Genomic DNA, 14,647 nt, shown 5'->3' on the forward strand with positions numbered 1-14,647 from the left:
TTTCTTTTTTATGATAGCTCCTAAGCATTTGCAAACACTGACATATGGTATAATTTAAAACTCAGAGAAAGCCCAGGCTTTTGAAAGTACAATTATATAGCTTGTCTCTGAGAACCCTGGCAGAATCTGCAACTGTACTGAACAATTCCTAATGTAACCAAGTTGATACTTGAGAAACAGAACATGAAATGAGCCTGGCCCTGTAGGTGGGTGAAAACACCTAGGGAAAAATAAAGAAGCTGGGGGTTGATGGTGTTAAAGTGGCTAGAAGGTCTCCAGTGTGAGAGGTATCTTCACTGCAAAAGAGAAGCAGGGATATGGAAGTCAATATTGGGTTTCTATCTTCCCTGAAGAATGATTCTATTTTTTATTGCTAAAAATGGGACTCATTTGTGCTTTGAAGGAGTCAGGTTCACCTAGCCTTAAGAGCAGCCCAGCAAAGGGTCACTTACTAGAGTCACTGCTGGCAAAGACTGGAGTATTGGAATCAAGAGATTAAAGCCAAAATGGCAAGACTGTAGTTGATTCCAGATTTTAGATGAATTGTATGTAAAAGGGAAGAGTAAATTATAATTACAAGTTATTGCTATTAACATATGAACACACACAATTCACATACATTTAGGTGAAATTTTACCTTTTATTCATTTAATATATATATATATATATTTTAGTAGAAATGTGTGTTGTTACTTGTAACAAAACATGCATTCATGACAAATTATGAGGACTGAGAGGAAATAAATCTATAGTATGATGAATTCTTATGTTCTATGTCTTGACATGTGATATTAAGTAGTGCTGATAACTAGATACCACTAGATACAACTAGATACCAAGTCACACTTTAGAAATCAGAGCTTATACTTCTCTAACTTTCCATATATATTTTTTATGAAAAACTTGACTGACAGGAGCTTATCACATAGGATGAAAATATATGTATGCCTTGCAAATTTTGCTTGAAAAGTTAGACAATGAAGTGTGATACTCCTCAAGCAAAATGAGGAGGTAATCGAGCTAGCTGGTATATGAAGCTTACTCCTTGTAATGTTCTCAAATAAAACCTAATTCCTAGAATGAATGCCAGCAAATCTGGAAATCCATTTCTTTACAGAGGTCCTTTCACCTCAGGCCAGGATATCTCATTAATGCTTTAAAGAAGCAGTAGTGCTATTTTTTTAATGACATTCCTAGACACCATGAGTGCTTCTATTATTTTGTTAAGAATAATTGCAGCAGAATTCAGAAATGATATTTAGTTATTTGACTTTTGTTTTTACTAAATTAGACTCATAATATATCTGTTTTGTAGAACTTTAATAAAATCTAGCTTTGGGATTCATACAAATTCGTTCATCTTTTCAAATGTTTTCAGTATTTTCCTTCACCTAATATAAGCTTTTAATTTAAAAAGTTCAAAGGCAGTATGCGATTTGATATATTTCAGCAAAATTGGGTTTGTTATATGTATAGAAAACACACAAATTGACACTATACTGCTGGCAAATTTTACTATTTTTTAACTTTACTACAAAAGTCTAAAGTTAGACTACTACTATTCACTTGAATAAGTAAGATTGACAAAATTTGGTAGTATAATCAGATTTAACATTAAGTTTGACCTGTTGTCTAGTTCATAATGTTACCTATGTAGATAAAATTTCCACATTCAGGAGGGGAAATTATTAACTTGTAAAAGATTCATTAAGTGGAAAATGTAGTTTTTAAGACAAATGGTTTTAATGCTGACAGAACATTTCATGAATATGCTGCCATCTATACATTTTCCATTCCCCATCCCAGTTCAGTCCTTGGCTGGTATTTGTTTCTGGAAAGTGGTTTCTAGAATTCTAGAAGTCTGCTTTTTTTTTTTTTTAAGTGAGAGCAATCTATGAAAGACTACCTTTTACTTCCTCAAACATGGGTAACAGAAACATACAATATTTATGGAATATGAAAATAGTAGAACTACATTCTAAAAATACTTCAGTCTATGTGCAGTTAATTCATAAGAACATAATGATGATCAGAAGATCTTTCCTTACTCTTTGGCCATAAGAAAACACTCTGGGTCACTTTGAGATTTTAGACATATTAAATGTATTGCTCTTAACCTTCTGGAGTCAATATAACAGCTTCTGACTGAAAACAAACAGACTAACATGCTGTTCCCTTTGAGCCTGACACAGAGTTAATGACAGAAGCTTTACAAGGCAGACCTCACAGGGCAAAGCTGCCCTCTAAGCCCACCAGCCTTGATGCACAGCAGGCAGACTATAATCTGAAGGAAGCTGGAGCACAGGACTAAGGACCCAGACCAGACTCAGTCATACACATGCACGTTCTTAGCCCAGGCATTCTTTTACAGTGGCCTCCTTTTCAAGCACCTCCAGTGTCCTTACTGAAATGGGGAAGAGGAGGAGGAATAGGCTTAGACAAGACTTTCTTCCTGCCTAACACTCAGTACTGGGTAACTGTCCACTTTCAGTCCTTCCTCCTGCCCTGTGTCCAGCCTCTAGACCCATAAAAACATGCAGGGCTTCCTTATCAAAGAGATAATTCTGAGTCTGTGTTGATCCACTGCAGAAGTCTGGCCTTTGTATAGTGATATCCCATATAAGAAAAAAAAAATCAGATTTGGCAGGAATAGGTGCTACCTCTAGTTTAACTTACTGTTTATACTACTGCAAGTAAAGATTAGAGGCTTGATTGGTATGTTCATTCTGGCTCGTGCTGTGTGGCCTAGCAGCTTAGGCTTCTGCTTGGCAAAGCTCCTGACACTGGGAGCCCCAATGTCTGGCTCGAGATGGAATAGCGAGGCGACTGGTGGCAGCAAACTGTAGGACTAAGTTTCCAACAATCCTATGTAGGTCCCAAATACATTTCATAACTGTGCACTGCTCTTTGTTGTGAAATATTTGTATTTGCTTAAATTTTAGAGGGAAAATTATTCCCATTGCTTTGATATTCTTATGTTAATACAAGTTGCTATTACAGTATTCCAAGTAAATGACATATCACTCACTGTATGGTGTTTACACACCAAAGGGTGTAAATAAGCTGCATTGGTGCTCCAATCTAAGAATGTTGGGATGCAAGATTATGAATCTTAGTAGGGATTCATGAAACAAAAAACCTCCAGAACCTTGGATTAAGATAACTCAACTGTGATTCACAGGTTATAGCTAGGGTATTTTTCCTAAATCATAAATATGTCTTCTCTTGTTTCAACTACACCCCAAATAAATTTAACTTAAAAAAATCAAGGTTGTTTTAAAAAAATTGCATTTTTGCATTAAGAATTCATACTTCAAAAAAAAGAATTAGTATTGCAACAATACGCATGTAGAAATATTTAGCACAGTAATGCTAAATTGTAAATTATTCTTAGATTCCATGTCAAAATTAAACATATTGTAAATATCCACAGTACTACATATATAATAATGTCTCAATTTCAGCTTATAATTATTATAAACTGAGATATGTAAAAAGAATATGAATTTAGCAATATAAATTTTATAGTTTATATAATCATAAATTAGATTAAGCAAGTAGATACATACTGTTGTCTTTACTTGAAGAGGACTGGAAGTGGATAAGCTCCCTGTCTCTGGATTCTAACTTTTACTTTATACTTTTTTATAGAAGTGATAGTTTTTAAAAAAAGTGTAGGTTAAATTTTTTTATTTTCCCATTTATAAATTGTTACAGTTTGAATACTTTTTACACCCCTCCAAAATTCATGTTGAAAAGTGAATCCCTAATGCCGGGGTGTTGAGAGGAGGCCACAGTGGAAAACTTTTAGGTAATAAAGCCCTTGTCTTCAAGGTCAATGCCATTACAGAAAGGGCTTTGGGAAGAGAGTTTCTCTCTTCCTTTGTTTTCTATGTGAGAAAAGGCCTTCTTTCCCCTTTGTGATGCAATGTTCACAGGAAGTATCTTGGAGAAAAACTAGGCTCTTAGTAGGTATCAGACAGGATGACAGCATCTTGACCTTAGATTTTCAAGCCTCCAGAACTTAAAGAATACCTTTTTTTCTTCCCAAATTGCCTAATATTATCCATACAAAGTTTATGGAGTTACCTATTCATTTATCTATTTTTTCAGTTCTTTCTGCTACCTATTATAAACTACAACAGAGAATAGGTGATAAATTAAGCCTTGTCCATCATAAAACTATAGGTAAAATGCCAGCTTTTTTTTTTTTTTTAACATGCTGGTCCTGGGGCTTGAACTCAAGGCCTGAGCAACTGTCTCTGAGCTATTTTGCTCAATTGAGACACAGCTCCACTTCTATCTTGGACGTGAGAGCCTCATGGGCTTTCCTGCTCAGAATGGCTTCAAACTCTAACCAAACTCCTCAGAACTCAGCCTCCTGAGTAGCTAGGATTACAGGCATGAGCCACTATATCTCTGCCAAAATACCAGTTTTTACCTCTGGTTTTCATAAGGTCACAGAAGATATACCTCATCTAGCCTTAAGACGAATGTATTTTCAAAAGCTGATGAACGTGTTAAGGTATGATTAAGACAGAATGTCAAACAGAAGATGAAGGAAAATATTCAAGCATTATATGAAGTCAATTCATAGTTGTAAATTTGGTAAAATAAAATTTCTAATTTGGGATTGTTTAGATTTTTCTCTATATTATTCCATTACCATTGCAGGATTTCTAAACAGGGCCATGGCTGGATTTTACTAAACAGAGGTCTTACAAGAGATTTGTCGGAAGAACTGGTTAAGATGGGAAGTAAGGAGAGCAATGAAACATACAAGCACTTAAACTGGAAGCCTCAGATTCCTGAAAGAATTATAGTTAGAATTTAAGAAGACTTGAACTTGAATGGGAAAACATTACATTATTATTCTTATCATTTCTACCAACTATAAATATAAGGACCAGTCCAGATAGTAGTATCACCCCCACTATGAACACTAGAAACTACAAATAGATTCATACAACATTCCAGGATTTATATCCTTCTTCAAATAGTATTCATTTACTTATTATTAATTGTAGTAAAAAAAAATAGCATGCCATTTATCATCTTAGTCATGTTAAATGTATATGTCAGTGGTAGTTGGTATATTCACACTAAGATACAATGTACCTCCAGGAAATCTTCATCTGTCAAAACAGACTACAAATGTCTTAAACAGTCACTTCTCATTTTTACCTCACCCTCAGTTCTTGGCCACCAAAATTCTACATTCTGATATCTAAGTCTGACAGCTTTAAATATTTCACATAGATGAACTCAAAGCAGTATTTGTCTTTTATGTAGCTGACTTATTTCCTTTAGCAGAACAAGGACACATGAACCAATATTCAAATAGCAGCCAATTGGTTATTATCAAATATGGTGTCTTGCAGTATGCATAATGTGTCCAAAAATAAAGCTACTATGTAAGCAGTAAAACTTTGGTTAATTTGTAATGGACCATTAGTTATGAACCCATTCTGCATTTTTAATTTTTGCACCTGCAATTATTTACATGAAAAATAAAAAGTGCAACCACAATTGCTTAATTATAGGCACAATAATCCAAATTAGCCCTCAAAAACGAAGAGCACAAAGAGATACCATCTGTGAAAGTGCAGCAAACCCCTCCGACCTTTCCTAATCCAAGTGCTCTGAGGCTGGTGGGCACATTTCCCTTTGGCTTCTGTCTGAGGCTCTACTTTGCCTGGCCTCATTCATGCCTTAAAGGCTGGTCATTCTAAAAAGTTGAGAGTGAGCAGGACTTTCTTCTGACCAGTACCCTCCCGGCCCTCCCCTCATATGTTCCAGAATGTGGGCACACTAAAAACAGAAGCCATTTCTGAAGTACATCATTTGCATTGTTCACACAAGCAGATTCAATTTCTATTCACATGTAATTTTACCCAGTAGGCAACTTGAATACCATAAAGAGGGAATCTCATACAAATTTCTGCTCGGAGTTGACAAGAAAATTATGTTATTCTTTTTTTTTTAATGGAAAAAGGGTTTTAGCCACTTATTAAAAACACAGCTGTCAGTTTTCATCAAATATATTCGTATTTCCTATTATCTTATTAGGGCCATCATGAAATTTAATAATTGTCCTTTGAAGTTTGATTTCCTACCAAAGCCTCATAACACAATCAGTACTATAGCAAATAATTATTGCGCTATGTGGAGACAATTATAATTTCAGGTGGGAAATATATCATAGTAGATGAGAAATTTAAAACCCAGTTTAATGTTTGATAAAGATTCTGTTCAAATGTCAGTAATAATAAATGTGGGGACAACCTAGCCTGCTTTATGAAAATGAAAGTGATTCCACAGAGAATAATTTCCAGAGGTGTTAATGATAGTTCAAATATTATTTGGTTATCATTTAATCATATTAAGCACTTGAATCTGATAAATCCTTTGTTGGTGACACACTACATATTTTTAATGGAAAATTCAGTAGCTTATTATACTAATGACCAAATCAGAAGCTAAATATATTTCTTTTATAAGAAGACTATATAAATCCACTGTATACCTCTTGGAATTGTCATAAAATTTTACCCTGAAGGCTTAGGGATAAATGAAGGCCTGGGAACTCTGAGGTTGACTAGTTTTTAATTTTTATTAAAATAATCATGGTTACTGGGTACATTTTTCTCTGACTGCCTTTTTCTCAGTGGAGCATGAGCTATAAAAGTTGATGCACTAGCTACACATTAGTCTGAGGTTGGTGGACAATGGCATAAGAATATGGACACTTAAAATGAAATACATTGGGCAAAAGGGAACCAGTGTTTGTTTTTGTTTTTTTTAATAAATAAAACTTTACATGTGTACGGTATGTTCACAATAAAAAATGTATTAATTAAAAAAACTTTAAAACGTGTAAAACATAAATCAAAAGCCAAGAATTCATTAGGCGCAAAATTGTAAAGCTGTTTGTTCTCTCATTTGTAATGAAACACTTCAATTCCAGTTTGAGGTATTATTCATAGCATGATATACAAGTTATTTATTTTCACATGGGAAACAAGAATATTTGAGACATCCAAAGGGACAATAGTACTTACATCCTGAGCTTCCATTTGTTGAGACCAGAGTCAAGTTGGAAGGCCATGGGTTCCGAACAATATCTTGCCAATGAATAGTGTCAGCATAACAAAGGAATTTGTTCTGGTCTACATAGACCCCACCATTCAGAATTTCTGTATTTAAAATAAAGAAATTTCTGGTCAGACTCTTTATTGATGAAAAGGTGATGGATAATGAATTGCTCAATTTTATTTTCAATATTAGAGTTGCACAGTAAGATGCCTTTTAATGTATACTTCCGTCAGTATTGTGAAAAAAATTGTAAAAATTTGAGATTGAAAAATACAAAGAAAAATATAACCATTGAATTGTAACATTTAGAGAGAAGAACTCTTAACATGTTGATGGAGATGCTGTGTTCTTTTTTGTTTTATCCCTGAAATTGATATATAATATTATATTATATAAATAATATTATATAAATAATATATGTAATATTATATATAAATAATATATTATATATTATACAATATATTATAATATTTAATATCTCACTAGTTTGATTAAATATAATATGTTAAATATTGAGTAGTAATTATTATTTCATACCACTTTGATTAGAACATAGTATGTTAGAGTATGAATCAAACAATAATTATTTTATAAATTATTCCTTTTTTGTCCCTTAACTTGTTCATCTCTGATTAGTCTTTAATATAATATTTCCACAAATGCTATCTCCCAAGACTATGTATGTCCTTATAGAGTATAGATGGTCTTAAGACCTTCAATATAAATTGTTACATGGATTTTGCTAAAGATAGTTTGAGTAAAATGTGACATTGTCTGAAGTAGGTAGCTAAGTAATTAGTACAAATTGCTAATGCTTCTGTTAAAAAAAATGTTCTGTGTTATCTTTAACGGAATCAGTTATAATTGTAATTCTCCTTTAAGTGTAATACAAAGCAAGGCATAACAAAAATCCCCATAGTTCACTGGAATGCAGCATGGCTATTTGATGTAATAAAGACAAAACTTTATTCTCTATTTCACCACTGATCTTGATTAGCTTCTTGTCTCCCAAGAAGAATGACCACAAATGTTGATTTTCTCCCAGATAGATTTAAATTGTCTAGGAAAAAATAAGATATTCCCTTTGAAAAATATAGTTATTTTTAAAGAATCACCTACAAATATGATCAAAATATTCGTGCTTATCATTGACCACATTTTCACCATTATGCCTAACAAAGAAACAATATAGAATGATCATGCCCAAGTTTATGGAGGATTCCACTGCAGTTAAAAAAAGCAAAAGAAAGGATCCCTTTATCACCATAGTTTATACAGAGAGAGGATAATTTTTGTCACAGATTCTATAAAAGGCAGGTACAAGCCTTAGTTCAGTTGTTTCACAGTGGCTATTTTCTCCTCTATCATCCTGTGCCCTGAATTTATTCATTCAAGGCACGAGTTGGCTGCTTCATCTAAGACATCTGTTTGGAATGGAAGGCAGGATGAAAGCAGAAGCAGAAACAAAAGAGTTACTCCTAGTGAGGCACTGACTTTCTTTTGGGGAAGAGATACATTCCTCAAGGATAATAACTAAATTTTGTTGGATAAAATAATATCCTGGGGCTATTTGACAAGACTGAGGAGGCAACTTTTTAGGAATATATTCCGGCTAGAACAAAACCCAAACCAGTCAGAGTTTGTGAGGTAAAAAACAGCCATGATCATTGTAACCAGATCTGTCTGCATGCTACTCTAGGAAGGTCCTCTCATGCAATATTCCAAGCTAACCTTGTGAGTCACCTTAACCCAAAGAGACAAAGAATGCAAGTAATAAGTGACACCATAGATGGATACAGGTGGAGGTGAGCTTTGGGTGGGCACATATAAAATATCTCCCTGTATTGCAAGTAGACAATTGGCCAGGCTAATTTTAATGTTTCAGACATTTGCACTTTTATAGTCAGATCTTGTTTCATATCAATGCTTTTGCTTACTATTGAAAGGAAGAAAGAAAGGAAGGAAGGAAGGAAGGAAGGAAGGAAGGAAGGAAGGAAGGAAGGAAGGAAGGAAGAAAGAAAAAAGAAAGAAAGAAGGAAAGAAAGAAGGAAAGAAAAAGAAAGAAAGAAAGAAAGAAAGAAAGAGAGAGAGAGAAAGAAAGAGAGAGAAAGGGAAGGAAGGAAGGGAGGGAGAGAGTGAGGACAGAAATTAGATCAACTTTCTATTTCTAAAACCCAGTTTATTATTTTTCTTCGCTTAACCATACAACCTTCATCAAAATAGAAAGTAGATGTAAGATGTAAGAATGAATGGATTTCTATATTAATGTTTGGCATTAGGTTCCATCTGAGAAGTGTAAGCTTTCCCTGGAGACATTAGGTGACACTCCTCTGCTCTAGGAATAATTCTTCATTAGATGACAACAAAAGGAGATTCCAGCTGTTAGCCAGGAAACGAAGGATATTTTCCAGTCTATACTGAGAAAAGTTGTAGTTTCAAACAATGGGAAGGGAAAGGTAATAGCTCAAACATTATGAAAGGATCTTTGGTTTTCAGGAGTCACATTTAAATTCAAATTGTTCATACTGGAGAAACACAGTATCCATCTCCAACTTCCTACTGAAAGATTTTCAAATAGAAGCATAGTGTATTATACTGAAAAATAATCTCATCAAATCCTTTTCTGCACCAATATTAATCTGCCACGGCTGTTGACATTTGTTTCTTAGAAATATTATGTTGAAGGGCTTGGCCTATACTTGGAAAAGGGATTTAGAAAAGAGAATAATAATTTAAATATGATGTTACATGTTAAAATTTCAAATTAAGATATACTCCAAATCAATCTCAATGATACTTTTATCACCAGAAATTCAAAACCCAGCATCTGCTAGCGATTCTAGTTGGGAGAAGCTAAGTATGTTTAGCCGTCAATGTTGGAGGGTTTTTTTTTTTCTGAAAGCAGACTTGTTTCCTTCTAGCTTTAACCCTTATTCTACTATCACATTTCAAAACTTCACAATCAGAGACTATGTTTTCATGTACATTACAAGAGCATTTTAATGCATATTTGATCTTATATTTTATTTTCACTACCTTGGCTATATAGTTTTAGAAAATAATTGTATAACTTAAATTATACTTTTTAAAGGTTTTTGTTTATAAAAGCTTCAAACACTAAGGCAGTATATTCTTTTTGAGGATATACTTGTTTAGTTTTAACTCTGGAATGATTAAATTTCTGTGGGATAGATTCTGACCCATAAATACCTTCATATATATATATATATATATATATATATATATATATATATATATAGAGAGAGAGAGAGAGAGAGAGAGAGAGAGAGAGAGACTTAGACTTTTCTTCACCAGTTGGGATAAATTTCCTAGTTCTATTTTCATGTCTGCACATTGAGTCTAATGACTATACTTGTCCAGTATGCCCTTGTGCATTCATCCATTCCCCTGCCTTTGGTGACCCCACCACTGACCACGATATATTTTCTAGTATTCAGTTTGTTAAGCTGTCCATTAATTGTCCAAAGAAGTTACAACATGGAAACACATTTTAATATGTCCCATACTTTAGACATCTTGATTGAGCATGTATGTGATTACATATAACCCTGTGTGGTTTTGTACCTATGTTTATATATTAGGTCTAATTTCCACATACAAGACAAAACATGTGCCCTTTGACTTTTCAACCAGGCTTCTCTCAGTGTGAAATTTTTACAGATCCACCCATTTCACTGCAAACAACATACTATTATTCTTGACTGATGATTATATATATATATATAATACATATGTATTATAATAATATATTTTATATAATGATTTAGGGAAGATGGGCTATTTCTATAAGCTGACTATTATGAATAGTGCTGCATGTGCATGGATGTGCATGTGTCCTTATTCCAACCTGACTTACATTCTTTTAGATAAATGTCCAAGCATAGTATAAGCTAAGTCATAGGCAGTTTCATTTGTAATTGTTTTGAGTACTTTCTTTATTGACTTTCATAGTGGTCACGCTCATTTATAATTCTATTAACAGTGTATTAGGGTTCCTTTTATCTCACATCATCACTGGCATTTAAAGATGTTGCTAATTTTTTAATTTATAAGTTTTTAATTGTGAAAATACTGTATAGAGGGGTTACAGTTACATGAGCAAGGTAATGAATACATTTCTTATCAAGCACTGTTGTCTCCTCCTTTGTTCTTCCCTTACCATCCCTTCCCTCCCACTTCCACAACTACACCCCACACCCCATGCCTAACTTGTAAAGTTTGTTGTTCAACAGTATCTTGTACATCTCACTGTTACAATGGGTCAACCTGTATCCCTATTTAAACATTTTGTTTTTTCCCTTTCCCTCCCCAAATTATACTGACATCAAATACAGTGAAAATGGGGGCTATACAGTGGGGAAGGAACATACAAACCAACAAAAAATCACATGGTACCTTATAAATACGTTAGAAACAATAGCAAGAAAGAGAAAGCCATTTGTGTCCCTATCTTGGGGTTTATCATCTTAACATCATCTTATCTGGTCATATGTACATAGCTAGTTCTATTTTCATGTCTGCACATTGAGTCTAATGACTATACTTTTGATCTTTTCTGCTTGTTCCAGACATACATTAGTTATTGCAAATATAAGATTTTATATGAAAAATGCCATAAATGTTTGTGTGTGTGTGTATAAATATACCGAGAAATATCTACATTTGATAGTACAAAAGAACAGCAGTTTACCCATATTTTTATTAAACATTTATCAGAAGTAATCACCTGTTTTGAACTTCAAGTTTCTGTTCCATCAGCATGAAATAAAGTAACTAACAATTAAAATTTAAGACTAAGAAAAAAGACAATTTTGTTCTTAAGGACAAAAGAGAAAAACAACACAAATTTAATTGGTGTCCCAAAAGAAAGAAAAACAATGTTTGTAGGAATACAGAGACTCTAATACTGTTGAATAAGTCAATGAGCCCAATGTAATTTTATTCCATTGTGTTTAGTTCTACTGTAGAGAGTGTATCAGAGTAAATTAAGAAAGACACAAAAAGATGCTTTGTCATTTAATCAATTGGTAGCAAATAAACTCTTCTGAGTTTTCTTATGATATTCTTTAAAAATATTTCCAACTAGCTTGCAAAACAGAACTGCCTCTTTTTAATAAATGCTGTGGTTAAATGCAGTAAGATATATTAGATATGACATTCTGTAAAAATAAAACTATCATTTCATTACAGAAAATTCCATTACATACTTTAATATGTTTCTGCCTGAAATATTTCTGAGGAAATTAATGCATGCAAGTAAAGATGTATTGAATCTTTTGGTAGTTTGAGACAAGTTGTAATCAGCCTTGCTTAAACTTAACTTGTATTTAGCCTATTATTCTTAACTTAAGTATACTTATATTAAGCTTTATGAAGTTGAGAGAGATTCTCTATCAAATGTTTTTCAGTAGTGTCAAATCCTGGGCTATTGTTAGTGAATACTTTTTCATTGGATTTGATACCTAATTATATGATGCAAATGACATAGTATCTCCTTTTTATATTGAAATACATCCAGTAACATACAAAATTATAATACATAGAATATTTGATATTTGTTAGTCACATTTAGACATTTTCACTGTTATCCACAAACCTATTTTATCTAGAATGAACATGTACTAGGGACTTTTCTACCAACATTAGAAATCTACTTCTATTCTTGTTCTTACTATAGTTATATTTGGCTTATATAAAAATATAAATGAAAGTTATTTATTTTATGAACATTCTATAGCTCATCATAACAAGTTCTATGTTTCATTGTCAAGAAATATTTCTCTTTTGTTCAAAGCTGTATCTTAATTTCTGGTATGAGGTAATGTACAAGGAGAAGTGTAGGAAATACTACTTCATTAAGACTCTCTCTCTCTCTCTCCCTCTCTCTATTTGTCAGGCAAGGCCCTGAGTTCAAGACCCATAATCAGCAACAAACAACAACAACATAAAAAGAAAAACAAATATATGTCTATATATTCATATATAATTTTATATGTAGAATTCTTATAAGCTGAAAAGGAAATACTTTTTATTATATACAAATGTATACAAGTGATAAAGCATAAAAATTATTACAAATCCTATGTTTGATATCTGTATGTAATAATTCCGCATTTTTACTATTACATACAAATCTGTTTTATGCAACAAATACAGCTATTGGTTTCCAAGTAAATAATCATTGTAAGCTATTCAAGTCAGAAAAAGCTTTCTCCACCCTGTACAAATTACATAGCTTATGTTATACAAAAGACTAAAACATTTTAATGTTTAAATCTACCTCATATTCTTTCTTAAGGTATAAAGAAAGTTGTAAATTGACAACATGGCATTTGAAAGAGACCATACATTCCTTGTAGCTTAGTATTTTAGTGCTCAAATTTTAAGGCAGTTGACCACTTCTTTCTTTGATTTCCATTTATTTTAGTCAGATAAAGAAAAAATATATACCTGTGCTACTTTAGTAACATTTTTATATTTTAATTTTTCAAATCTTATTTACTTGAGTGAATTTGAGGATGAGTGATCATGAAGAGAATAATTAATATTTTTCAAGTTATTCTCTCATAAGGAAATGTAGTTTGATATGAAATCATATACAATACAATTTAATTGTGCAGTAGCACCCTTACTGAATACATAGATTCTTGTAGCCTCCTTAGATTTTCAAAGTTGTTGTGACCTCATACATAGTTTGTAACTGCTATATAAACAGGTTCAAATAACACTTTTTTCAAAATTAAAGATTATAAATGTAGGTAATCATTTGATACCTTAGTCTCTATGATTGATTGGTGTACATCTGAAATCCAAGCATTTGATTAGCTGAGGCAGGATAGCAAATTCAAGACCAGCCAATGTTACATAGAAAACTCCAATCTCAAAATTCAACCAAATAACCCCAAAATTCGAAGTATTATAGTATGCACTAAAATTCCAACTACTTGTAAGACAGACATAGGATTTTAGTCCAAATATAGCCATATGAAACCTTATGAAAAATAAACTAAAACAAAAAAAGCTGGGTAGGTGACTCAAATGGTAGACTGCCTACCTAGCAAATGAGAAATTCATAGTTCAAACTCTAGGAGCATCAAAAAGGATGCAGTATTTTGGCTTTATTTATTTTTCAGATTCTCATGATTTTGCCTAGGTCCTTCCTTGGACCAAGTCTTTTCTACCTATGTCTTTTTCACGGCTAGTATTATAGGTATATATGATCATAACCAATTTATTGACTGATAGGAGGACATTGTATTCATTATTTTATTTATTATTTATTTTTATTATTGTTTATGTCTAGGAAGGCCTTGAACCACAATCATTCTGATTTCCAAATCCCAAAAACTTAGGATTACAGGTATGTCCCACCATTGTCTCCTAAGTGTAAACATGAATCTACCATCTATAATAACAGAAAAATCTAGTAAGAAGGAATAAAATACTTGACATCAATCCCTGACCATATATTACATCTTGGTTTGCATGAATGAATCTATAATCTTATTTTTAGAATTATAATAATAAAAGT

At 32.7% G+C, this 14,647-nt stretch overlaps 1 protein-coding gene across 4 annotated transcripts in view; it reads right to left on the bottom strand.

The window, feature by feature from the left end:
• The window catches only part of Erbb4 (erb-b2 receptor tyrosine kinase 4), a 1,030,419-nt gene that overhangs the window by 344,957 nt on the left and 670,815 nt on the right, over positions 1 to 14,647 (bottom strand). For all 4 annotated transcript variants that reach the window (XM_013011535.1, XM_013011517.1, XM_013011544.1 and 1 more), the window contains exon 4: positions 7,062 to 7,196. In XM_013011535.1, the coding sequence (XP_012866989.1) occupies positions 7,062 to 7,196 (135 nt within the window). The remainder of the gene's footprint in view (positions 1 to 7,061; positions 7,197 to 14,647) is intronic.

The sequence above is a fragment of the Dipodomys ordii genome, unplaced genomic scaffold, assembly GCF_000151885.1.
Source record: "Dipodomys ordii isolate 6190 unplaced genomic scaffold, Dord_2.0 Scaffold1, whole genome shotgun sequence".
NCBI lineage: Eukaryota > Metazoa > Chordata > Mammalia > Rodentia > Heteromyidae > Dipodomys > Dipodomys ordii.